The sequence below is a fragment of the Corapipo altera genome, unplaced genomic scaffold, assembly GCF_003945725.1.
Source record: "Corapipo altera isolate COAL_440 unplaced genomic scaffold, ASM394572v1 22b, whole genome shotgun sequence".
Classification (NCBI taxonomy): Eukaryota; Metazoa; Chordata; class Aves; order Passeriformes; family Pipridae; genus Corapipo; species Corapipo altera.
The window spans coordinates 1,278,756-1,304,757 of NW_020884876.1; the positions used below are offsets into that span (position 1 = coordinate 1,278,756).

The following is a 26,002-nucleotide window of genomic DNA, read 5'->3' on the forward strand; positions in this document are numbered from 1 at the left end:
TTATCTCATCTCTGTTAAATCTGTAAGGGTCACTATTAACTCTGCAAAAGTAGGACGTCCTTCAGGTTTCTGAAAAGCAGAGAATAAACTTATATTAGCAGATTGGTCAATTATAGTACCAGACTTCAGAAGACATATAAGTAAGTACATATGAGATACCATTTTAAAATTACATTTTATTTTATTAATACAGAAGAAAAGATCAAGTTTGTCATCTGAGAGAGAAAAATAATCTGTTATTCATGACACCAGCAACATGAGCACAGGCACTTTTCCAAAAATTCCTGAAATTTCTCTATACTTGTTTCAATTCTGGATCAGAATTCCTTTAGGATTTCCCCCTGCAGTGGGTCTATGGAAAGCTCTACCTCTCAGGAAACCATGATACTTAGGAATGTTTCCTGGGTTGTTGAAAAAGGATCTTCCTGGATGTATTATTTGATGTGCTGCAGCTCAGTATAGAGCAAATTCCTACTCCTGTGGTAGACAGAGGGGACAACTTCTTCCCCATCCTCTCTCTGCTGGATGGCATCCTGATGGATGTTTGCAGTAAGCAAGAAAGCTGGACACAATTTAGATATTTCTCTTAACCTTTTTTTTACTTAGGGTTTAGAAGTTTTATATAGAGTTAAAAGGTGAGCGATAAAGGAGCAACCTCATTTCCTGTAGAGACTAGAGAAGGAGGAACCTTAAGAGATTAATCAGATGGAGAAGTTGATGAAATTAGTGTTTTGATACCAATATAGGAAGACTAGGAGCAGGAGAAACAGAGAAAGAACATCAAGTACCAATTCAGCTTGGAGAGGATGGAAGGGGTGCAGCCTAGAAGCTGAAGTGATGTACAGAGATACTGATGTACACCTGAAAAAGAGAGTTCAAAATCTACATCTACTGGGCATATCCACTTCGTATATGGATGTGTTAGGGTCAGAACAGAGCTAGAGAAAGCTACGCACGATACAAAGGAGTGAAAAAGGTATCACATTGGATGCAGTAGAGAAGCAAGGCAATAGTGGCATATTCAAAACCAGGGATGGGCTAGACCTATTGAACTGATAGTGTGCTTTATATTTATTAGCTGCAACAGTCAAAAGAAGCAGAGGCTTGAAAACTTAGGTGTGATTTGTAAAAAACGTAGTCAGAGACATGGAAGATTTCACAGACGTGAAATAAGGATTTAATGCCTCCATTTACTAAAAATGGCTTTTATATCCACACTGACAATTAATAATAAAATAATATCACAGGGGAAAAAAAGGGCAACAAACCTCGTGCCAGCAGCTGTACCTGACTTTGTACGCAGTATGTGATGCCAAATGTGGTCGATAAAGTTGGTTACCTTGAGAAATCGCATGGACAACTTTAGAATTGGACTTATTTTCAAAGGGCATTTTGCCTTCTGTAAAAATTTCCCACATCAATACACCTAGAAGTGAACCAAAATATATAGTTTAGGACAAAACAAAAAATGCCAAACCCACAACTTTTCAACATTAGGAGAACAAAAAACACTCCTGATCTTTTGTGTGTTGAAAAATGCATGAAAATATGGGCAACATGAACTGGAGACAAAACCATTTTCAACTAATATAATTCTGCTCTCTTTTAAGTCAGCTAAGGTTGTGGTCCATGAAACTCAGAGGAATATACATTTGGTTAATGGGGACTTACGAAGAATGCACATTTCAGTGCAAAACCTAATTTTTAGGCACAGAGCCTTTCTATTGAAAAACATACTAGTCAAATACAAGCAAGATTTAAAAATGGGAAGTACTGCAGCTTAAGATAGGTAGCATGAATAAAAAGTTACACTTTCCTAAATCACATTAGTAGTTTTAGGGAAGCACAATATGTTGCACATGCACCTAATCAACTCACCGAATGACCAGACATCTGATTTCCTGCTGTATTTTTGGAAATGAAGGACTTCAGGAGATGACCATTTGACTGGAAACTTGGCACCTGAAGAGCTGATATATTCGTCATCAATGATGTACCTAAAGAATAAGAGGAAACTTCATATATTTGAATGAGTGACATTTCCATAGAGGGGTTATAATTTCATAAATATACAATGTCAATGTAGAAACAAGGAAATGATATCACTAATTTAGTATAAAATGCACACAGAAACCAATACTGAAAGCTATGCACTTAAAGTGATTTCTGTTTAAATGAATGATTTGGATTGTTTATGTTGGAAGAAAATATATTGATACCATCTGTAAGACTGACAGGATGGTTGTTATTGTCATCTTTTGAGTGTATATTGATAGGACACCATGGGCAGGAAAACCAGCAGCAATAATTAGTCTTCTTTTAACAGGATCCATTTTTCCAACCACTCGTTCCACACAAATACTACTGTTACTGCCCATTTTCACAGATGTAATATCTAGGACATTGTTACCAAAGCAACACAGAAAGAAATGTTCATCACATTTGAGGCAAAAGTTTTTGTAGGGGCACTAAAGTAATTTTTTTTGCCCAGGCTTATAAGAGCTAACCTCCCAGATAAGATGAAATTATGTGTCTAATGCAGGCCTTTATAGGGCAACACTTTAAAAGGTTACTAGTCTGACCCCTACACACTGACAAACTCTGTGCACATTTTCTTGGTATTAACATTCCTGAGCCCACAACAGATGGGCAGTTCTCAGGGAAAGCATAATGCTTTATCATCTTTTAAAGCACCTTTAGCACCTTTTAAAGGAGGTCACTTGAAATAAATAATCTCTTTGCCTCGTTTTCTCATTTTGGTGCAGGCACAGAAACATGGGAGGCTACTGAATAAGGAACATATGAAATACCAGCACAAAATAACCTGTAGAGGCAGTTGTGTGGGCTCTGAATAATTAGGCTGTGTTCCCATCACCTCTTCACAATTTCCCCAGAAGAGTGAGTACCTGTCCTAGAGCCACACCACTGATCTCCACTTTTTGGCAACAGTTCAGGTCCATTATTCTTAGGCTGGACCTGACCGCCCCTTGGTCTCCTACTGTGTTTTCTGACTCATTTGGATGAGTCCAAACCCCTGATACTGATCTTTATCCTTTTGGAGAACAGTGCAACCATGGTACAGGACAGACCTTTGAAAAACAAGTATTTAGTTATGAAGTGCTAGGGTGTTGTAAGCCTGAGATTAGAAACAGGAGGCAAAACCAAAGGGAAAGGTAAACAGCATGGCTGTGCTGATCTTGTGATTTGTAGCCACAAGGTAGATGTCCCCACCACCTCCTATTCTGAACCACTCACTGCCTTTCAAGTTCATCTGCCTCCTAAGTAAGCTGATTCATTCTACTAATCCTGCAGAAAAAACAGCCAGTAAAACTCGAAAGTGGAGAGCTTTGTGCTGGGCTTGCAGGAGTAAAGAAGGAAGGAGACAAACTCTTTGGGTAGCAGTCAGTCATTTGATCAGCTCAGCTATAAAATATGGCATGTCCTCTGAGAGAAGACTGTGAGGGCAGAGCTATGTTTCTCTGGCCAGTGCTTGTCAGAATACAGTGTGCTTTCTTTCCCCACTTTGGCTGCTGCTATCACTAATGAGAAAAACCACTTCTCTGCTACAGCAGCATGCATCACACTTCCTGACCACCCTCCCTGCATCCTGCCCTCCCTGCGTCTTACCACAGCTGCCTCAAGAGCTCATCACCAGTTCCTGGTTCTGTCCCTAGGAACCTTCTGTCTCCACCCTGCTCAGAAAAGTCGGGGGAACTTCTTTCTTCAAGCTTCTGGCAGCCCTGTGCACCCTGGGCATTTTTCTGTCCATAAACAACTCTGAAGGTTACCCGGCACTTTGTTTACCTGTCTTGCACTCACCAAGAGCAAGAAGAGGACACAACATCCAGTTCATGGTACATGGTTAAACAATATTACAATTTTTATCAGAATTCAAAAATTAACCGTTGTTAATTAACCACAGTGAAGCAAGCAATGTAGTTAACTCAAGATGATGCTGCAGCTGTCTGAGAATAGGTGCTCATGAAACCTGTGTCAACGGCCTTGTACCTCACCATGCCGAAGTCGGATACTTTAACAATGTGCTCTGCATTAACTAAACAGTTTCTTGCAGCCTGGGGAAAATGAGATAAACATATCTGAAATCTGTGCTTAAGAGTTTTAAGAAAAATACAGCAGTTGATTTTATTTCCTTGAGCTCATACTGTTTATATCTGGAAGGAGATTAGTGTATTGGTCAAAAATATGAGTGAATTTCTGGCTCTGAGTCAGTGAACATATTTCACTACTGTGTAGTAACATATACATAGCAAATATGAGCTTAAATGCATGTAGTATGAGTTGCAATATGTTCACATATGCTTGAATGGTGAAAGAATTTTAGGCTGCAGTCTAGTCATCCAACCAGGTATTTTCCTGAAACACCAGCACTAGGACACTTAGTGTGAATTTTTAAAAATGTTTTTGACTTTTTCATTACAGAAATCAGAAATTCCTTGTAAATTTTCAAGATTTTACATTTCTTCAGGCAGCTAGATAGGAGAGCAGGAAAATTTCCTCTCTGCATCCAAATGTGAGCATGGATAAAGTATCAAGAAGTTCAGAAACAAGCTACTCTCCTATGATTCCCTGCCCAGAGGACAGAAAAGTCACTCATATATCCCAACATCAAAGTATGGCAGCAGGCAGCTGAAAAAATATAAATAGAAAAAGATATTCAATTTTAAAAAATCCTCGTTGTTGCTGATCTTTTGTATTGCTGTGATTTTGGATCACTCTTCTATTGGGATGTCCTAACACCAGCCTGCTCCATGCCAATATCCCAGTTTTCTCTGATCTCTCAAGTGTTTATTCCAGTGGTAAAAACTTCTTTTTGTTTGAGCTGTCCATGGACAAAAGAACAGCTGAAAAGTTTTATTTTGTCGTATTAGATCCTGCAAGGCTGAAGTCTTACATAGTGTCCCATAAAATCAGTGGCATATTCTTTACTGCAAATGTTTGTCAAGAACCTCAGAAAACCTGTTGTACTTACTAAATCACGGTGAATAAAGCTATTTCTTTCCACATATTCCATCCCTCCGCACACATCCTGGCACATGCTCAGCAGCACATCTCTGCCAAGTTTCCCCCGCCTTTGCCACAGGTAATGGAGCAGGCAGCCATTTTCCATGAATTTAGTCACAACATAGAGAGGCTTGTGATGTGTGCACACTCCGTAAAGCTGGAGCAGCTTTGGGTGGGAGAGTTTCCTGTTTAAAATTGCATTTTAGACAGGCTAACATTTGTCCTTGGCAGGTAACTAGACCTTTGATTCTCATGATAGTTTTGAAAAATACTTTCAGTACTCAATAAACAGTATCCAATTCAACTGGCTTCAGAGTTCTCCCACTACCTAACACATTTCTGTCTACAACTTCCTCCAAAAAGTTCACTCTGTGAATTCATAATTGTTCATCAGTTATATAAATGCAGTGAGTGCAAAGCTTGATTTGGATGATGTAAAATGGAAAGGTCTAGTTATACCTGGCTTTCAGGCAGGGGACATGACCCTACAAGGGTTCTTCTTCTCTGGGCTTTGCCAAGACCTTATCTGGATATTTCCCTAATTTGCGAAATTTGCAGATATGGTAATATAGTTTCTCAAAAGCTTTAGTTAGATATAAGCTCTGCCAGTAGTCCTAGAGACACTGAATTATGGATGAAAGAATAGTTGTAGGAGTACATTTATTTATCAGAACATTTACTCCCCATTTTGCTCCATAGCACAAAGCAGTGAACACTAAAGAAAGAGTCTGGTGATAGGCACAGGAAGTATCTGTATCAGTTTGGTTCAGACCTTTATACCAGTCTTTCTCTCCTGCACATCTACCATTGCCACCAAACTGCTTTGTCTATTTGTTTAAATGGACCTAGGTTATATTTATTTCTTGGGCAACTGCCAGATATAATAGCTTTCGTACTTACATCATCAGTTTGGCCTCCTCCATAAAATCTTCTTCAGACATTACACCTTCATTGTTTTGATGGCAACCTTGATTGTTGCTCTGCATTTACCGAGATAAACAACTGCAAACTGCCCACGCCCAAGTTCTTTAATGAAGATGAGTTTAAACTCAGATGAGTTTAATCCCCACTCCTCTACAAAAGCAACCCAATATGTTACAAGAGTCAGTCCAGTTTTCCAGTTGGCCTCCTAACTGTGCTCCAGGAGACATGCCTTGCTCTTTGCAGTTAATGGATGCAGCGAAGCATCACACTTGTTCATCAGCTACAGCATGAGTTTTAAATATCTGAAAAATTCCACTTGCTCACATATGTTTAAATGTGTTATTTTACAGCTTTTAGAATCTGATCAATGCTTAAATTGCTTAATGTAGGAATGTCTGAGGCAGGAAGATAAGGCAAGTGTTTAGCTTTGGTTGCACATGAGAACTTTTTTGGCATTATGATAGGTGATGTTATTAACAGTTCCAGATGGATAGTATAGCTACAGAAATAGTTACTGGCTGCTTTTATTTTAATAACCACTATAGTTTTACCCTTCAGAAATATTAAGGCTTGAGATTCTTGGAAGATAAAAGATACTCAATTTTGGAGGTTCCTATTGTCAGACAGATTGTATAAAATTCCTGATCTATATACACAAAAGTGGCATTTATACCTTGTTTGATATAATACCATGTAGGATTCCATTCTTATTTCTAAAACTTGCAGAACTGACAAAGAAAATCTTCTCCATAAATTCTATTCATTTCATATTTCAACTTTCCTAAGCATTTAAATAAACCAAATAGCCTTTTAAAAGCTGTTAAATGTCTATTTGAGTCTTAGGTTCACTTGGAAAAGTCCAGATAGCTCTGAAATGCACTGGTAGTTGTATTAGAAGCACAGCAGCCACTTAACAGGAGCAACCGAGTCAGATGTCTAATTTGGTACTGACACCTTACAGGAAATTAGTTTGTTTCTGGTGAATATGTGTCTGTTTATGTGTTTCTTATTACCAAGGCGTTTCACAGGTACAGTTTAATTATAGGTGAATACAATCTAAATTCTTGCCTAGGTAGATAGCTAAATCTCCTCCAAGAGAAGATAAAAAATTTACCATAATTCAGTCCTGCTGTTGCTGATGAAGAACATCCATCTGATCCAACTGGATATCGAAGATGTGTGATAAGACCTGTAGGGAATAAAACAACAATACTGTGTTGACCAATTACTTAATTTTTAAATATACTATATCATATCTCTTCTCAAACAAAAATATTTGGAATCTGATGTACATTTCTTATTTCTTGAAGTTACTTTTTCTTACAGCTTCTTCAGATAAAACACTACAGTAGAAGAAATGGAGAAAGAATATTCAATAGGGGTCTGATTACAAAAAATCTATACTTTCATAAAGCCAAGAGTTATAGTATTGTTTGTTTGTCAGTGTGACATTAGTAATCCTAAATAAATGAGTTCTAAAATACTGTATTACCCACCTAAGTGGCATCTTCCAGCATGATGTCTAAGGTTTGTTTCCCATTGCAAAAAATATCTTCATGTCTGTCATTCATTTTCTTTGCATTCATGAGCCAGTACTACCAGTGAATACATCTCTTACCAAGGATTCTCTGTGTTCATTAATTCTTCCCACTGTTACTTTCAGATTCTTTTCTGCTACGTTTTTCCTACAATCCTCCTCCCACCAGCAGAGGGCTCTGTCCATTCCCATATTCTTCTTCTCACTAGTGCAATGGATGTCTGTGTGTTTTCTCATCTTCACTCATTCAGAATAAAACCATTTTATATTGTATTAAAATTATGGGCAGAACGAAGGTGAAGGATATTTTTCATGCTAAAAATTATAAAAATCTGCCATCAGCCAACAATTAGATGTAAGATGCAAGCCAGCGTTGAGTCCTTGTGCTTCCTAATTCTGCCTTTGATTGTTTGTGATGTAGTTTTGCGTTCTTTTTTTTTCAAAATTAGTGGAATGCTGCCTGCTGATGCACAGCATAGCTCCTGCTTTTATTAAACTGCATGCATACAAGTTCTTGTTGTAGACAAGGAAAGAATTATGATCAAATTTCATTCAAGTCCCATTCAGTCAAATATGAACCAAGAGAATACAAAGCAGGCTTCTAACTTTGTTAAATTCATTTAATACATGTAGATGAGTTTGGTAGTTTCACTTTCCTCTTTGGTATATGCACACTACAGCTGTGACTTTGGCAGAAAGGATACAGCTATATGTGAATTCGTTAGAAATAGAAAAACTTGTGTCTCTTTTTACAGGAAACTATTAGACAAGGAATGATTTCCAATTTCTTGAAGTCCAGTTACAAAACCATATCAGCTCACATGCATTACATGCAGCATTGTGTTGATGATACTCAATGAGTTCAAGAACAGATGAAAAAAGATATTTTTCTGCTACATAATACTGTCCCAAGGGGTTTTGTTTAATTTGATAATGTAAAATATTTACATTATGACTTCTGAAATCAACAAAGCATTATAATTTTCAGTAAAAATAATTTATACTATAAATCTGCTAAAATTTGAAAGCATGGTAAAATCTGTAAACTTGGAATATAACTCAAAATGGCTATGTGTAGCTGGGATACTGTTTCAGAGGAAAAAAAAGACTCCTTGAATGGATCTTTCTCTGAACTTTGGCAGATGTTTTTTATTGCCCAATTATTTACCCGTATATCTTTGCATCCATAAAAAATAGCCATAGTGTTTAACAGATATTCCTCCTAATTTAGCACTTATTTGAATATAACCTTTTAAAATTAAAGTGTTCTTAATTACCTGTTTTCTCCCAAAACTTAAAAATATATTAAAGTGTAGCATGAGATTAAATTTTCCGTTATACTTCTCCAAAGGCTCTTTATTGGAGCTTTTATTGGATACATTTGCTTTTCTGTATTTCTTCACATTATCTGTCCTTCTTGCTTTCTGTATATTTTACTCTCCACCTATCCCTGCTTTCTGTGACACTCAAAACTAAGTTAAGTTTGCATTTCAGGCTGGAGGTGGTTGCTGAAGGTTAGTACCCTAAATTGTGGTCACATGTTCACAGCAAGCAAAGATTAGAATACAGAAACATTATTGAGGCACTGTCAGAAACATTATTGAGTCTAAAAAAACTGTGAGCCTTTCCCCAGCACAGAGGGGAGGGCTTACCCCACCTTTCCAAGAAAGGGATGGAGGGAGGAAGAGGGTGGTGGTAACAACAATGCCTTTGCCTTGCTCCTCTTGTCTCTGGCTTGCTATAAGAGATAGAGAAGGAAAGCAGACACAGTTGATGCAGGAGGATGTAGGAGGGCTGATGAAAGGGGTATACAACAGGTTGACATGGGATAAGTCAGTGCTGTAGGTGGTTGCTACTGATATGGGAAAAAGTGAGTCCTGTGGCTGTTGTCTGGCGAGTAAGACAGACTGCACAGTAAGGGGATGAGGTGATTTTAGGAGACAAACAGGAGAAGTCAGGGGACAGCAGAGTCTGGGATGAACTTACAATGCACAGAGCCTGCAGAGAAGGAAAATATTTTGGTGCAGTGGCCAAAGGTTCTCGTGGTGTGGTATGGTAGCCATGGCACTTCATGTTACATGGGTGAAATGCACAGCTCCCACAACAGATTATTTGAGGATTTCAGTGAGTGCAGGTAATCTTGTTATGACAGGACATTTGTGTCCTGATTCCCAGATCCACTGCCCACCATCATCTTTTCTGCACACAGAGTAATTAACTCTGCATGAACACCACTCCAGTGGTTCTCTGCTCTTGTGCACTGCATGCCCAAACTACCCAATTATTCTGAGGAGTTTGGGAGAAGCTTTTCCATCACCCCTTGATTCAAACCCTAACCATTCAGAGCAACTCACCCTTTACGCCGTGAATACATGGACAGCATAAGAAGACTCTGTCAACTTGAATCTCTGACAACAAATGCACCTTCTTTGGACTGAAAAGAAATCTAGGTATAGTTATTTTCCACTTTTGAGATTGAATAATCCTTCCTTGAGATGCGACTTGCAGCTGATTACCAAACTCTGTGGAATACCTATGACTATTTGAGAGGGAGATAAAGCAGTGGAGAACATGAATGGATAGCCAGGTACATACTGGAGCAAAATTAACCAAGGGAAAATACTAAGTGCCATGCAATTTCTTGGAGTTAAATAATTTAGGTGAATTATACTCTTCAGTGTGAAGTAGTGAAAATGCTTTGATTTATTAAAAAATCAAATTACACAAATCACTAGAAAAAAAAGTACTGCAAAACAGTTCTGTCTGAGATGTTTTTCCCCGGTCTTTCTTGTCCCAGGCCTGTGATAGTCCTTGAGCAAAGACCTAATGAGTTTAACTGAGCTAGGCACCTTGGTAACTGACAGGGGGTAGAATGCAATAGACATGGTTTACTCTGAATATAAGGAAGATGCAGTGGTTTTGTTAACCTCTGCTAAGCTCACTAATTTGCTTACTACATGGATTTCAGTCTTCAATGTCTAATGCAAAAGACAAGCACAGTAAACCACAAGTAATTTGATTTATCTAGCATAGAAAATCTGCATAGAATTTGCTGGGGGTACAATTTAAAACTCTGTGAATAGTCTGCATTCTACACTTACTCCAGAAAGCTTTCTTATTTTAAACTACTTTCTCTCTTACAACATACAAAAAGATTTGGATTCGACTGTGATAATGCTCTTGATGCCTCTACTGATAGATCTTCCTAGGTATTGTTAGCTCTGTGTATAAGCTGAGTTACCTTCTGGAGCAAGAGAAGTTCTGCCTGGCTTCTGTTTATGTTTTTGCAGTACCACCTGCGACAAGGAGATAACCTATCCTTTATTCAGCCAGTAAAAATGAACGTTTGCTTTGTTTCACAGCTTAATAGTTACATTATTCCAAGTAAAAAAACCTGTCTAGAACTATAATTGTAAATAAACATCTCTTAATTTGGAATGACTTTCTTAGACATTTTTTTTTGGAACATCTTTCCCTGATTCACTGTGATTAAATATTATCTCAAACAAAAGAAACCCCAGGGAACATTTATGCCAAACTGTGATGAAATTTACAGTCCTGGATGATGTGTCAAACCTTTCTTCTCTACAATTTTTCAGAATTTTACTTTTCTCTCCTGTAAATTAGATTGTAGTAATTTGATCTAGCTCCATGGTCACAACAGGCAAAGATCAGAATACAGAAACATTATGCATTGAGTCTACAGAAATAGGAAGCATCTAGGTTCTGACATTACAATTCATGCAAATGAACATTGTTGAAGTACTCAGTAATTTTACAATCTCTGAGAAAATAGTTCCAAATCTAAACACTTAATTCATTCTAAGAATAATGTTTTGCTACAAAAAAAGAGAGCTTTTGATAAACAGATGTTTGTGTCTGATAAAGATTGAAGGATTAAGCATTAAAATATATTACTGCAATCAATTTTTAGAAATGAAAGCACAATTGTAATTTTCAAGGGTACTTACTTGTACATTTCTAAATTACTTTTCTTGTTCTCAGTAACATAGTTGCTGGGAATTAGACCTTCACTCCTGAAACAACATATAGGGAATAATGTTCTAGTATGGTGTAAAATATTAATAGGATAAAGATATACATCATCCTTTTGTTGAATTACAAGGGTTCCTTATACTAGTGGCTATGTTGTTAGACACTGAATCCCAGCATAGGAACTGAGTACAAATTTGAGTCCTTTCATCCAGGCACAACCTTTTTGCTCCACAACTGTGGATGGCTACTCAAATGAAAAAGCCAGCTGAGATAGGTATTTATTGAGTGCTGAGGTCAGCATGCTAATAAGTCAAATCAAAAGCAAATTTAGAAAAAGAATTGTATTTTTTTTGAATCAGAAGCCACCCTCTTCATTTCTGGCCTATACAATGCTTTTATATGAAGAAATATAAAGTGTGTGCTTGCTTGTATATACAAAACACAATCTGTATACTTTCGCTAGAAATATGAGTTGAGAAAAAAGCATTTAAAGTATTTAAAGGAGAAATTTGAATGGAAAGGAGATGGTTATTATATAACATATAACCACTCCCAACATCAGAGTACAAGATACACTGAAAAAAATGCAAAGGAGAAAGGGGAATAACATGAAACAAACATAAGTGTGAAAAGGAAGTGTGAATTGAAGTTATCTAGCTCTCTAAAATACCCAGGTATTTTGGACCAGAGGTTTTATTTCAGGCACATCTTCATGATCGCTATCGTTTTACAAAGTGTTTATACACATACACTCCATTGTAAAACACGAAGTATAGAAAGCTGGATTTGCACATGGTTCAGAACCCAGTTATTCACATGGTCCTCAAACACCCTTATGTTGCTTGTGAAATTACCGAGTCTAGGGCTTAACTCTGAATTCCCAGAAGATTCTAGATTCCCTGTCCATTTCTGGGATGCCAAACACTTCTGAAAGCCTGCCCAGTCAACCTGTGTGCCTCCTACATAGCTGAACACTTTCAAACCTGTCCCTAAATTGTCTCACATCTCGTTCTATGTGCCTGCATTTGCAGAGGTTGTTTTAGGCTTTTTTCTTTCTGTGTAGGGAGATTGAAATAGATGCCCACTCTCTTACCCATGTTGGTCTCTCGCCTTCCACCAGTGGGGATCATACTGTTCAAGGATAAGGTATTCTTCTGACTTCTTTAGAGGTAAATCTGAAGGCCCTCTAGCAAAAAAATCACAGAGTGCAATAACTCTGGGTTTCTTGGTGTAGTCTTCCAAGGCCTCGGCAGGTAGAGGAGGTAACAGCTTGTTCTTAAACTGCAATTGCCTCTTGTGCTAGAGAAAAATAAAAGTATCTTTCATAACTAGTCTTTTCTCTCTACTATTGTTTGCTTAATTCTCCTGGTATTATCATCATGGCTAGGCTTCACGAACGAAGATTAAGGAAGGCTCTATCCACATTTATTACATTACTCTCTCAGTAAATAAGAGGAACTCATCATGGTTGTTACTTCCTCTTGTTACTTCCTCTTTTGCAGAAGCAAAAACTATAATGGAAAGTACAGTGAATAATAAATAAGCTATCTACCTAATGGGGGTGACTTCTACACAGTAGGAATGCTGGGACAACTCCTCAGCTGGTGTTAAAGCAGAGCAGCATTAAAGTTACAATGTCTGGAAATTCAGTCATTTGTCTGGAGAATCAACACAGAGGACACTGCAGACTTTCTTAGTAAGTTATCAGAAGCTTAGCAAGTTTTCTTTTGCATCAGGGGAGGTTCTAACTTAGCACTCAGATATGATTTGAAGACTCAGATTAATTCAACTTAGATCTAGTAAAACTGAGGTGAACATTTCACATACCAGCTGAGCAAGGCGAGCTTGCATCTGCTCATCAAGGCAGTCCCACCCTTTCCATCTCTGTGACCCAAACCAAAAAGTAGGAGAAAGAACCACCTTCTTCATGACAGCAAGCTTGGGAAACCTCACTGTGACTCTGTATTTACATCAGTATGAATCTTCAGTTACTTTTACTCTGTAATTTTTATGCGACGAAGTACCTTATGTGCTTAAGTTAGTTCCTCCCCTGCTTGCTCTGGTACTGAGCCAGTGTATGTCAAATCAGCTCAATTCTCCCTTTTCACCTCCCAAAACATTACTTACCCTGCACTTCCAAGTAGATGCATAGGAAACGTCTGGTTGTGAGGCTGAGTAATGGATCTCCAGGCCAGTGTCAGGATCCAGGTTCACTTTTGTTCTCTTTGCTCTGCTTTTGACAAACATGAAGCTTTTATGTGAATGCATATCTATAAATATAAAAATATCCAAGGACATACATGCCTTCCTTCATTAAGGATATTCAGAGTACAGTGTCTTTAAACTTCTGCATATTTCATTCCCACTGAAAATAGAGGGATTTTAAGAAGTCCTTTATGAATAGATATTCTGATCATCATAATCACTGAAAAGATTAAGCATTTCACATACCTTTCTTGCACTGTGCAGCAGCAGCAGAAAACAGACTGGATGGTGTGATCTGTGAACAAGAACATTTTCCATATTTTCCGTGTTTCTGTTTGTTCACAGAATGTACAGAATTAAGAACTACCATATGTGCTTAGCCCCACTATTAGCTCTGTCTTCCTGTGAGATATCTAGCAAATATTAAGGCTGAATTTGGAGCCATCAAAGACAGCAGAGCTTTCCTACTACCCACTGTCTTCCTTACAATGTCTTAGCAATTATGAGGCCACGTGTATGATTTAAATCATCTTACTAAATCAGCAAAAATAAAATAAAAAAGAGACCTTGTCAGTCAGATTAGTACTGATCTGACTGATCACACCACCCTGCACAAGCTCCATCCAGTGCAATGAGGGGGATGAGAATCTCATCAGGGACAGAAAGTGGAGAACTGTCTGCTTCAGCACTGACATAGTTTTTAGATCATTCAAGCCAAATACAAAATAACACTTGCATGACAAGCTTTTCTTTATTGCAAGGTTTATTACAGGAGACACACTTCATTCAGTTCTTTGAAATAAAACTGATTTTCTGTTGCTGACATTAATATAATAAATGCATTAGCCCAGGTTTAAAGTGCTGACAGATATATGCTTTGCTCTTACATATCAAGTGTCTTATAATCCTGAGAAAAATACACTGGATACATCATCACAGACATCAGACATTTAAAGAGAAACCAATCCAATATATCTTGTATGTGCAGCAGGGAGGATATGATATTAAATAGGTCAGAAGGCATTAAGAAGATTAGAATGAGGTAAATAAATGGTTCACATCTCTCTGGACTTCTGCTACTCAGACTGAGACCTACTTTCCACAATCTATGTTCACACAGCAATTTGAGCCAAGTTGTAGCAGTTATGGTCCCATACTATTTCCTTCTACACTGTTGTTCATCTCATTTCAACATGAGCAAGACAGGATGCTAAACCAGCAGGTAATTCCTTTCTGCTGGCTCAGCTTCCTGAACTGTCTCACCATCATGCATTGCCATGGGCAGGTGGAGGGCAACAGCATCAGCAGGACAGGCTCAAGCTCTTGTATGCAATGTACAGTCTCTTAAGAAGCATGAGAGTCAAGGCTGGAGAGACAAGGTTCCTCTCATATTCAGTTGTACTAACAGAAAATAAACTTTATATCCCACTCCAGTGTGTCCTATTTTTCTCTGCCACAGAGATCGTAGTTTGCAAAGAGGCCTCAGAAAGTTACTTGAAATAGGCTTCCCAAGGTTTCAGAATTTTGCTGCTTTGTGTTTCACATATTTCTTTGTGTGGTCCCATTAGTCTCTTCCACTTTATTTGGTTTTGCCTTCTGGCATTTTTGTGTTGTTGATCCCAATGACCTAATGCAGCCTGGAATAAACAGTGTCTCTTCTGATGCCTTGTGAAACTTTTTGCCAGTGCCTGTTACCAACTGAAAAGCCAAGTGTGGTGAGACTATGCATCCTAGCATTCAAAACATTAAGCAACCTTACTGCATGATGAAAATGTAATTATTTTCTCTATTAAAGTATGTAACTTAGTAAATCTTGCACAAATAAAAGAAGTGAAAATCATAGAATCATAGAATCGATTGGGTTGGAAAAGACCTCCGAGATCATCGAGTCCAACCCTTGGTCCAAATCCAGTCCATTTACTAGATCATGGCACTCAGTGCCACGTCCAATCTGCGTTTAAAAATCTCCAGGCATGGTGAATCCACCACCTCTCTGGGCAGCCCATTCCAATGCCTGATTACTCTCTCAGTAAAGAATTTTCTCCTGATATCCAACTTAAATTTCCCCTGGCGGAGCTTAAGCCCGTGCCCCCTTGTCCTATTGCTGAGTGCCTGAGAGAAGAGACCAACCCCCACCTGGCTAGAACTTCCCTTCAGGTAGTTATAGACGGTGATGAGGTCACCTCTGAGCCTCCTCTTCTCCAGGCTAAACAACCCCAGCTCCCTCAGCCTGTCCCCATAGGACTTATGCTCCAGTCCCTTCACCAGCCTCGTTGCTCTTCTCTGGACCCGCTCCAGCACCTCAATATCCTTTCTGAACTGAGGGGCCAGAACTGAACACAATACTCAAGGTGTGGCCTCACCAATGCAGAGTACAGGGGAAGGATCACTTCCCTGGTCCTGCTGGCCATGCTATTTTTGATACAATGTCAGATATCAGACTGATAAGACCAATTCCAGTTCTTAGTTGGAAGAGACCTGTCTCATAAGTGTTTTGTTTAGGACTGTCTTTAAAGCCGTGGCACAGTTTCCCTTAGACTGTTGCATCCTGTGAAGAACCTATCATATGGGAAACTGGTGAGCCTACAGTAATCAGAAGACACCATCAGTTTTTTTTATAGAAGTTCCCACTGACAGCTCTGCAAAATGCAGAAATTTAAAATACCACCGCCAGCTGACAGGGACAATTTTCTTCAAAGAAACGAGGCTTAAAAGATATGAGTAATGCAGTTTATTTGCTGCATAATTTTCCAGTGTACATCAAACTGTCCCTCAGCTGTTTAAAACTGTGTTTCATAAACGTTGAACACTGTGGGTGAAAAAATTCTTGGGTTTGTTTACTTCAGCCAGTGACATGAAGTTTAATCAACGTTTACGAAGTATTCAGTTATTTGTAAAAAGGAATATGGCATTTGAAGGCTTGTTTGTTTCTTCTAATTGAAGCTGAAAGCTAGTCCCATAAGAAGAGAGAAGGCATAGTGAAAACACATCCTAGCCTAATACAGTCCCACAACACCCACAGTATGCTTTGGGCTGATAACACTGTCTGTATATGTGGCCAATTCCCACACTTATATACATACTTATATACATACAATCTTCAGTACTAACTCACTTTAATTGGCAGCTTCGGAGAAGTAGCATCAAAGATAAAAGCAACAAGTTTAGAGATCAATTTTTATAATTTGGATTTTATCATTTTATTATTTCACAGTTTCTTGACTTTTCTTTTTCTGAATCACTGTTTCTCAAAGCACTACTAACGTTGAAAGTGCTGTAGTCCATGTCTAAGGCTTGCACTCTTCTAACATGTTTTGCAAGAAACTCTTGCTCTTGCAGTGAAGCAGCACGTTAATTGTGTTCAACACTACAAACTCAGCTTCACCCATCAAACCCAGATCTTTGCTGTAACACATGGTGTGCCTCCTGATCTGGTCTGTCAATTTTCAACAGTACTATAAAAATCAATAATCTGATAGAAAGCCACTGTACAGTTTGCTTCTAAAAACAATTTAAAATACAAGCTTTCAGCTTTTCATGTGTGCAAGCTGAGGCTTTGTTTTATCTGTGAGTTAAGTCTGCACTGGAGGAAAGAGAGCTTTAGTTCTACCAAACTTTTTACACATGTCTATGCAGTTCCTGCTTTTAAGAACTGTATGTGGAAATATCTATCAGTATGTAAAAGTAGTAGTTGCTTTGTTGAATCCATAGTACAATGGATTAATATTTGTGCATTAATTTTGAAAGTCAAGACAAGCAGTCTGAACAGAGATCACCTTAGCAGTGCAGAAAACAGGTTCGTATTTTTACGGTAATATTTAAATACTTAATTGCTAAGTACAGTGCTGTTGTACAAAACAAAACTGCAAGATCAAAACATGCAGCCAAGTTTACTTACAGGTAGAAAGAATCATTTCTGGTTTATATTCAAATGAAGATGGAAACCTCTCTTCACGAGCTGTGCCAGTGAAACAGCCCAAGCTGAGCTCTTTGCTCTGATATGAAACATGGTAAACCACAAGTATTGCTTGACCACGCCTACTTACCTTTTATTAAAAAAAAAAAAAGCCCCAGAAGGGGGCCCTAGAAGGAGAAAAAAGTGACTGCTTTCTATTAGCAAACATTTTACTGGAAAAAAAAAAGTTATTAAACTGTTATCATAGGTTCAAGTTTTTCTTTTAAAAAAAGGATAAAAGCCACAGGAGATGTAAATAACAGCATTTGGTTCTGTTCAGATGGATTTTTGACACCAACATTTGAAAAAAATCAGTAACAATAAGAAGGGGAGGAAGGACTGAAGTTGCTTAAGGGTGAGTGAGCTCATCCAGAAGAAAGGATGGTACAACATTTCAATCTGCCTTTGAATACATCAGGAGTCAGCAAGACAGCTACCTCCAAAGGCATTCTGATCCTTTCTAAAATTAGCCACCTAAGGCTACATTCAACTAAAAAAGTGCATTCATTGATACAGTGGGTCCCTCAGAGTTCCTGACATCCTAAGTATCAAATCCAAAAGCAGGTAGGCAGAAATTATACTCAGGTACTGTGAAAAGGCAGGTGAAAGTGCTGGATTTGGAGCACTCCCCCCACTGAGAAAACTACTGCCAGAAGTCCACATAGTTAGGGTGTGTTTTATCATACAAGGTAATGATAAGTATTTAATTACTTTAAAGAAACAGGCTTAAGGTTTATTGGAAACTATTCATCTCCTGATTTTCTTATGATTCATTTGTGTTTTAAGAGAACAGTACTTACTACTGTGAAATTCTTCATTATTTATTGTTGAAAGTGTTGGCAACACCATACTTTGTAGGATCACCATGGTGAATGTGGGGTTCAAAGGAGTAGTTAGGGAAGGAAAGATGAGCTTGGCTTACATTAAATGTTCCACATCGTTTTTTCTACTACATGTAGAAACCCCTAGATTTTCCCTCTTAACAATACATGCTGTTGATACTGATTGGGGAATGGCTTGGACTCAAAAATTTGACAGATTGGATTGCATAGTTGGAATAATCTTCTGAGACTTTTTCATTAAGAAAAAAGAGATAGACATTTAAACCTTTTCTGACAGTCTGTAACTTTTCAATGGAATACTGTGAGAAAAAGAAAGCACTTCTTCCAAGAGAGAGGAGGCTTCCTCCTTCTGAACATAAAGGTTTAGGCAAAGCAGTGGAGGGATTTAAGCATCTCCAAAACCGATTACAGAAATACTCAAATGCAAAAATGATAGAATGCATTAAGCTAACTATAGTTACCTTTAATAATTTGATTGGAAATAAAGTCCACCGTACTCCTCTCTGACTACTTGCAAAAGAAATTAAAAAGGTTTTGTGCAATATATTTCCTATTACACATGGCACAAGAGTACAAGTAGCAAAAGAAAAAGAAAGTGTAATAGAGCTACTCAGGAGGTAGCTACAGCAAAACTGGAGTGTAAATACTCCTCATATCCACTTGCACAAAGTCAGATTAACTGAAACAGGCTTCAGCAAGGCTGTGGAGACACTGGTTTCTAGCAGAGGGGACATGGCAGGTAACTTCTAAAGATAGTTCAGGCATTTCTGCACTTAACATTTCACCATGGCCAAATTAATTTAAATATATATCCATTCTACCATTTATGTATTTAGTATAGAGTAGTATACACACAGAAATATACACATACATGGATTATCATAACACTATAATCATGTGAACAATGAGTTTGACTTCTGATGTACTGACAGTAAATTATTTGCTACAAATTAAGTGGTCCCAAACAATAGTTAACATTCAGTTTATTTACACATGTGTAGTATGACATTTTTTTGTTATGAACAGAAGGGTTAGATCACTCTATGTACAGATGACAGAAGAGCTCTCCTTAAACACACTTGAAAATTTACTTTGTTTCATTTACAATCCCACATATAGAGTTGTGTATTCAAGTGAGGGTAGGTCAAATTTAAAGACAACCCCCTTCACTTTATATAAATAAATGCATTGAATTTATATATTTACATTACATACAGCATATAAATTATTTTATAATTAATTCAAAACTTGGTACTATGGTACACTGACAGCCAGTTGTGCTGAGTCTTGGACTTAGTTTTCATTAGTAACATCAAGACTAACCATGGGAGGTCTCTGGTTGACCAAACAGCTTAGAATGACTTTGGAATATCCTGGCTCAGTTCTGAAGCAAGGTTTTTAGAGTGTTACACTAAACTGAAGACTGTGCTCACAACAACCTACTATGTGCAAATGAAAGAGGCATGTTTTGTCTTCTTGATGTGCTATAAAACACCCATCAACTGAGAAAAATAATGTTTCTGGAGAATCTCTGGAAAATTTTCCATGTCAGTAAATAGTAATTTATAGATACCTTCCATTTTTAAGCATGCAAATCACTACTAATACTACTGTCTGTGTAACGAGAAACTCAGAAACGTGGACTGTATGTACATGAAACCAACCCACTAAATGCAAGTGAGGCTCCTGACCTTTGGTCACATTGTTTCCCTCCATAAAGAGTTCAACTTGCCAGCTAAGCAATGCTGACTTTTCAGAGGAAATATAGAGATTGTTAATATTGCTGAAGACACTGTGCTCATTTCCCAACATCACATAAAACTCTCCTTTGTGCTTGAGTGGATTAGATGTTACAGGTTCTCCACATTGTTTAGTGACACCCAGCAGCTTACAGGATCAAGCTCTTTAAAAGAAATGATGTAGCCCCAGCTCTGGAAAGTGGCTTTTTTTCTCTGCTTATGCTGCTGTTATCTTTCTTCAGAAAGCATCTTCCCCCTCTGCAATCTCAATGATCGCATGAAGCAACTCTTCAAAAGTTGGGCGTCCCTCTGGTTTCTAAAAATAAAAAGCATGCACAGAAAAAGCATGATCAGAAATCAATAAAGTTTTGTTGATTTTGATAAAATATTGGTCATGATATCATTCTGTGGCAATGAATTTACCATTTCATTAGATATGAAATGCAAAAATATTTCCTTGTCTGGATTTTGGATCTGCCACCTAATATCAGTAAGCAACACCTTTTCTTTATGCTTTGAAAAAGCATAAATAGGTCTTGCTGGACTACTCTTCATATAGTTTATTATTTTGCATAGTTCTACACCTTTTTATTTTTCTTCCCCATCCCCACCTTTCCCCAATGAACAGCTCCAATCTTTCTTTATGCAAGTTTTTTATGCTCCTAAGAACTTTGAGTGTCATTCTCTGATGCCCCATTTACATCAATTTTATTTTTAGACCTCCAAAATGAGACCGTGTCACAGACTTACACAAAAGTATTTTTCATTTACTCTGTTTTCCATACAGTTCCTCAATGTGTTTTATCATCCTGTTTGTTTTGTTTATTTAAATATTGAATCACCATCCATGGAAGTATTTAAAAGACATGTAGATGTAGCACTTACGGACATAGTTTAATGGTGGACTTGGCAATTCTGGGTTAATGGTTGGACCTGGTGCTCTTAAAAGTCTTTTTCAAGCTAAATGGTTCTATGATTCTAGGACTGTGGCAATACACTGAGGTAATCTCTTTGCTGACTGCAGGAGCAGCTAGACAGACAACATTGGCCAGCTGGATGATAAAAGAAGAAGAATAAAATACTAAGGCAAAAATATTATGGTCCTGAGCCAGCCAGAGCTAAGATTAGTGTGTGTGAAAAGAAAGACAAGGTCAAGCTGGAAAGCCGCTTGAGGCATGATTGTTCTTTGTGACCGAAAGCAGTCACATGCACATGTGCTGATAAAGAAACATCTGGCCTGGCTTGATAGCTCTGACCATAATATGTTTGCTTTAGTATTTTATTCTTCTTTCATCATCCAGCTGGCCAGTGTTGTCTGTCTGGTTGCTCTTGCAGTCAGCGAAGAGATTACCTCAGTGTATTGCCACAATCCGAGAAGCTGACCTTCCTGACACAGTTAATTTCACACCTCCTGAGTGCCTGGATAGCTTGCACTTTTCCTCCATTTAGTTACATTTAGGTTTGTATCATCTGATGAATTTTAAAGCCTGAGTATTCATTTCAGTCTACAAACCATTAATAAATTTATTAAATGAGGACTGAGGTACCTACAGTTAGTCATATTTCATAAGAAAGATTGAAAGAATCTTGCCATTACTTGTGCTCTGTTGGTGATTTGCAAAGATCCTTTCTGTCCCACGTAATGACTGCTTAGATTTTAATGTTAATAACCCTTTCTGAAATGAACAAATTTTTAACCAATTTGTGGATGTTCATATAAGTCCTATAAATACATTCAAAGAGCATTAACGATAATAATAATAAAAGCATTAGCAATAAATTATCATTGTTTTCCTGGTAATTTATTATTCCATTTCAAGCTGGTTACCAAGTACAAACAAAATGTAATGTTCTGTAGTTTCCTCGCTCCTTTGAATAGCTTTTTTGAATCACAGACATGTCTGTCATTCCACAACTCTCTAGGGCACTGTTGCTTTTAATGTATTTTTTGCTGTGTAAACCAACTGGTTCATAAGTTTTAGATCTCCACCAGTTGGTGCAGTAAGTAATTGCTCTCTATTCCAGCACCTTCTTCTCCAAGACAAGTCTCAGAGAGTATGTCATCTTGATTATTTGAAAAGAGCATTTTTTCCTCAGCTGACCCTGTGGCAAGGACTAACTGGAAAAAATTAACAGAATGGATAAGGTTGGAAGGGACCACAGTAGAGTCTTATGAACCAACCTCCCTGCTCAAGCAGGGCCATCCTAGAGCACATTGCGCAGGATTGTGTCCAGATGGCTCTTGAATATCTCCAGTGAGGGAGACTCCACAACCTCTCTGGGGAATCTGTTCCAGTGCATGGTCACCCACACAGTAAAGTTGTTCTGCCTCATATTCAGGTGGAAGTTCCTGTGCACCAGTTTCTGTTCACTGCCTCTTGCCGTTTTGCTTGGCAACACTGACCAGAGCCTGACTCCATCCTCTTGGTATCCTCCTTTGAGATACTTATAGACATTGATGAGGTCCCCTCTGATGTCTCTTCTCAAGACTGAACAGTTCCAGCTCCCTCAGCCTTTCCTTTTAAGAGAGATGCACCAGTCTCTTAATCATCTTTGTCACACTCCACTGCTCCAGGAGCTCCATGTCTCTCTTGCCCTGAGGAGCCCAGAACTGGACACAGAACTCCAGATGTGGCCTCACCAGGGCTGAGTAGATGGGTAGGATCACCTCCCTTAACCTGCTGGCAACACCCTTCTGAATGCACCCCATGATCCCACTGGCCTTCTTGGCTGCAAGGGCCACTGCTGGCTCATGGACAGTTTGTTGTCCACCAGGACACCTAGGTCCTTCTCTGCAGAGCTGCTTTCCAGCAATTCATCCTCCAAGCTGTACTCATGCATGGAGTTATTTTTCCTCAGGTGCACAACCCTGCACTTGCCTTTATTGAATTATGTAGCTCTCTACACTCTTGGTTTCCTCGATTACTCTCTCAAAAATAGAGACAGCCCATTAACTGCACCTATCTTCTTAGAGATTTTCTGTTTCAATACTACAAAAGCTGTTCCATTCTAATTTAGTTTCTAAAGTATTAAATTTGAGTTAGCTGCCCCTTTGACTTCTGTGAAAATTGTACATTCAGTATCTTTCTGGGTTAGGAAAATTAGTAGTAGAGTATATTTTTATCTTTCCTTATAAACGTTGAAATTTGTATTTACATTCAACTGCAAGTTAATCTTTACTTCCTACAGAATTCATAATCAGGTAATGAAATATTCCTTTAAAAATATTTTCAGTCATTCTAACTTGGTTCTGTAATGACTAATAAACTGAGGCAATACAAAATCAGATTCTCCACCTCTGGGCCTTTCTGACCTTACTTTTTTTGGTAGCACTATTTGAATGCACATATAATTGCTATCAGCATAGATTTAGCAATTACTTAATTTTGTTACTAAATGCCTTTGCATACTTAATCTGACAGTTCATTTATTTCATAAAAATGTCTTCAGTGTTTTTTCTTATCACAGTTCTAGTTCATCTGCAAACCAGGAGGAGATCTTTGTCTTATGAATAAACACACGAATAGCTCAGAGAGCTGGATACACTCAGAATGCTGCTTTAGAGAAGATTAACTACTGTTGCTAGATTGACCTTTATTTCAATTCAAAGACAAAAATATTAAAAAGTATATACCTCCTGCCAGCACATCATCATCATTTCATACACCGGCTTACAGGCTAGTTTGGGCCGATACAAACGATGTCCTTGGCTAACCATTGTTACCACTTCATAGTTGGAGCTTTTTTCAAAGGGCATTTTTCCTTCTGTAAATACTTCCCACATTAAAACACCTGGAAAAAAATTAAAGAAAATAAGAAAAGTCTTACACATATGTGTTTATTTTGAGCCCTGGACTTAGAATTTCTGATAGATAAAAAGTTTGAGATCCATATTCTAGAAACTGTTTACATTTGTCATTACTGAAAATGCCTTATTCTAGTAGCACAGTTTTTAATAAATAACAGTACTAAAGGTGTCTGTGGAACTTTATCTGATTGTAAAACCATAGTAAATGGTTTCTCTCAGTTTCTTCTCAGTTGTCTGATTCCTTCCCAATAACTGGAGCTTAATGGCTATAGATAAAATATAAAACTAGTGCTTTCTCTCCATGATGAAACATTTCTTACCAAATGACCAGACATCTGACTTGCTGCTGAATCGGCTGTAATTAAAAACTTCTGGGGGGCACCATTTCACAGGAAATTTAGCCCCCGAAGAGCTTGTGTATTGGTCATCAAGGACATATCTAAAAAAAAAAAAAAAATAATGCAGACATATCCTTCAGTCAGCCTCCAAATCTGCAAAAAACCCTGAGATGAGCTCAACTGCTTAGAGCCCGGTGCTAATAATACCAAGGTGAGGGGTTCAATCCCCCTACAGGCCATTCACTTCAGAGCTGGAGTCAATGATCCCTGTCTGAATCCCTTCCAATTCAGAATATTCTGTGGTTCTGTGAAACTATAATTTAGTTTTGGATTGGAGTATTAGAAGCTCACATTGCCACCTAATGGCCATGATTGTTAGCATCACACAATAAAAACAGCTTCCCTGGGGCAGTACTAAGGCTTAAGTCAAGACACAGTTCATTTTTCATATAACCTCAGAATCATTTCTTGTGATTTATTAGCTACACAGGTCTAAGTTGCCTGCAATTTAAACATCTGCATTACGAGAGAAAATGAGGCAAAAGCAGAAATTTCTTGTTCTTTTTTTCGCCAGCCAGTGTGAGTTCAGATGTCAGGGGACTTGCAAGCTTAGCAGCACAGAGAGGTGGCAAAAGCCAAGAGCATGGTCAAACCATGGTGCTTTAACACCCTTCTTGGAAGAGCTGCTCCCCACCACTGCCTCACCCACACATCACCCACGCTGTGCCAACAAGGGCAGGAAATTAGCCTCCCCTCCAGATCTCAACACCTCCCAGCCCTTCAGCTAGCACAACGCAACTCTGAACCATCTACCCCCAGAAGATCTGAAACTCACTGAATAGCCTCTTACTGACATTTATTTACCAAAATACAGATTAACCATTACTTCTGCTGTCTGATAAAAGCTCTAATATGCCTTTTTTAAAATGAGTAAGGAAATCAGCACATGATCACCTACAAAACAAGTTTTAAAGACACTGAGAAAAAGAAAAAAAAAACACCAAAGGTTGTTCCCTAGAGAGGTCAAAAAAATCATTTTTGCAAGTAATTTTGCTCAGCCTGTGTTGCCTTTGGGCTAAATACAAGGGTTAGGTGAATTTTTCCAAATTCCCATAAATATGTTGGCACACTCAGACATACCTTGTCATTCCAAAATCTGACACTTTGACCACTCCTGAGTCACTCACTAAGCAGTTCCTGGCAGCCTGCAAAGCGAATGGTTAGAGTTGGATGAAAACTTACAGTCTTTTGCAGACAAATTACAACAATATTTGTCCTCACTGCAAGTTCACACATTTACCGAGTTCAGTGGTGTATTTTCACTATAAAAACTACATGTGCATCTCCTCTTGATAGTACTATTTTGACAACTAGACCATTTTGTAAAAAATCACCAGAAAAAAAACTATTACCTCAAGGGATTCATGAGTGGTGAAAATGGCACCAATACAGAACAGAGGCTATTACATTAGCACAAATAGCGACTAAGTCTTTATAAAAATTTCAGACAGATTTTATTCCATTTTCTTGGGAGAGAAAAATGTCTCATCATTTTCTGCACAGAGCAGTTTTAGAGACTTGCTTAGACCCTAAAGAGCCAACTTCAGCCACTTAGAACTTTCTGCAAGAACAAAAG

General features: G+C 38.1%; 2 protein-coding genes across 2 annotated transcripts in view; both read right to left on the minus strand.

The window, feature by feature from the left end:
- On the minus strand, positions 1–19,342 carry LOC113943642 (tyrosine-protein kinase TXK-like). The gene is given in 16 exon segments (XM_027635721.1): positions 1–69; positions 1,269–1,426; positions 1,879–1,997; positions 4,009–4,073; positions 4,991–5,207; positions 5,923–5,977; positions 5,980–6,096; positions 7,061–7,135; positions 8,314–8,441; positions 9,838–9,917; positions 10,725–10,779; positions 11,455–11,520; positions 12,573–12,778; positions 13,607–13,709; positions 13,931–13,979; positions 17,583–19,342. Coding segments are annotated over 16 exon segments (1,578 nt in total). The 5' UTR covers positions 17,599–19,342.
- A 105-nt stretch (positions 19,343–19,447) lies between these two features.
- LOC113943720 (tyrosine-protein kinase Tec-like) overlaps positions 19,448–26,002 on the minus strand; it is a 33,045-nt gene continuing 26,490 nt past the window's right edge. The window contains 4 exon segments of the mRNA XM_027635899.1: positions 19,448–20,536; positions 23,855–24,012; positions 24,349–24,467; positions 25,507–25,571. Coding sequence (XP_027491700.1) covers positions 20,459–20,536; positions 23,855–24,012; positions 24,349–24,467; positions 25,507–25,571 — 420 coding nt within the window. The 3' untranslated portion in view covers positions 19,448–20,458.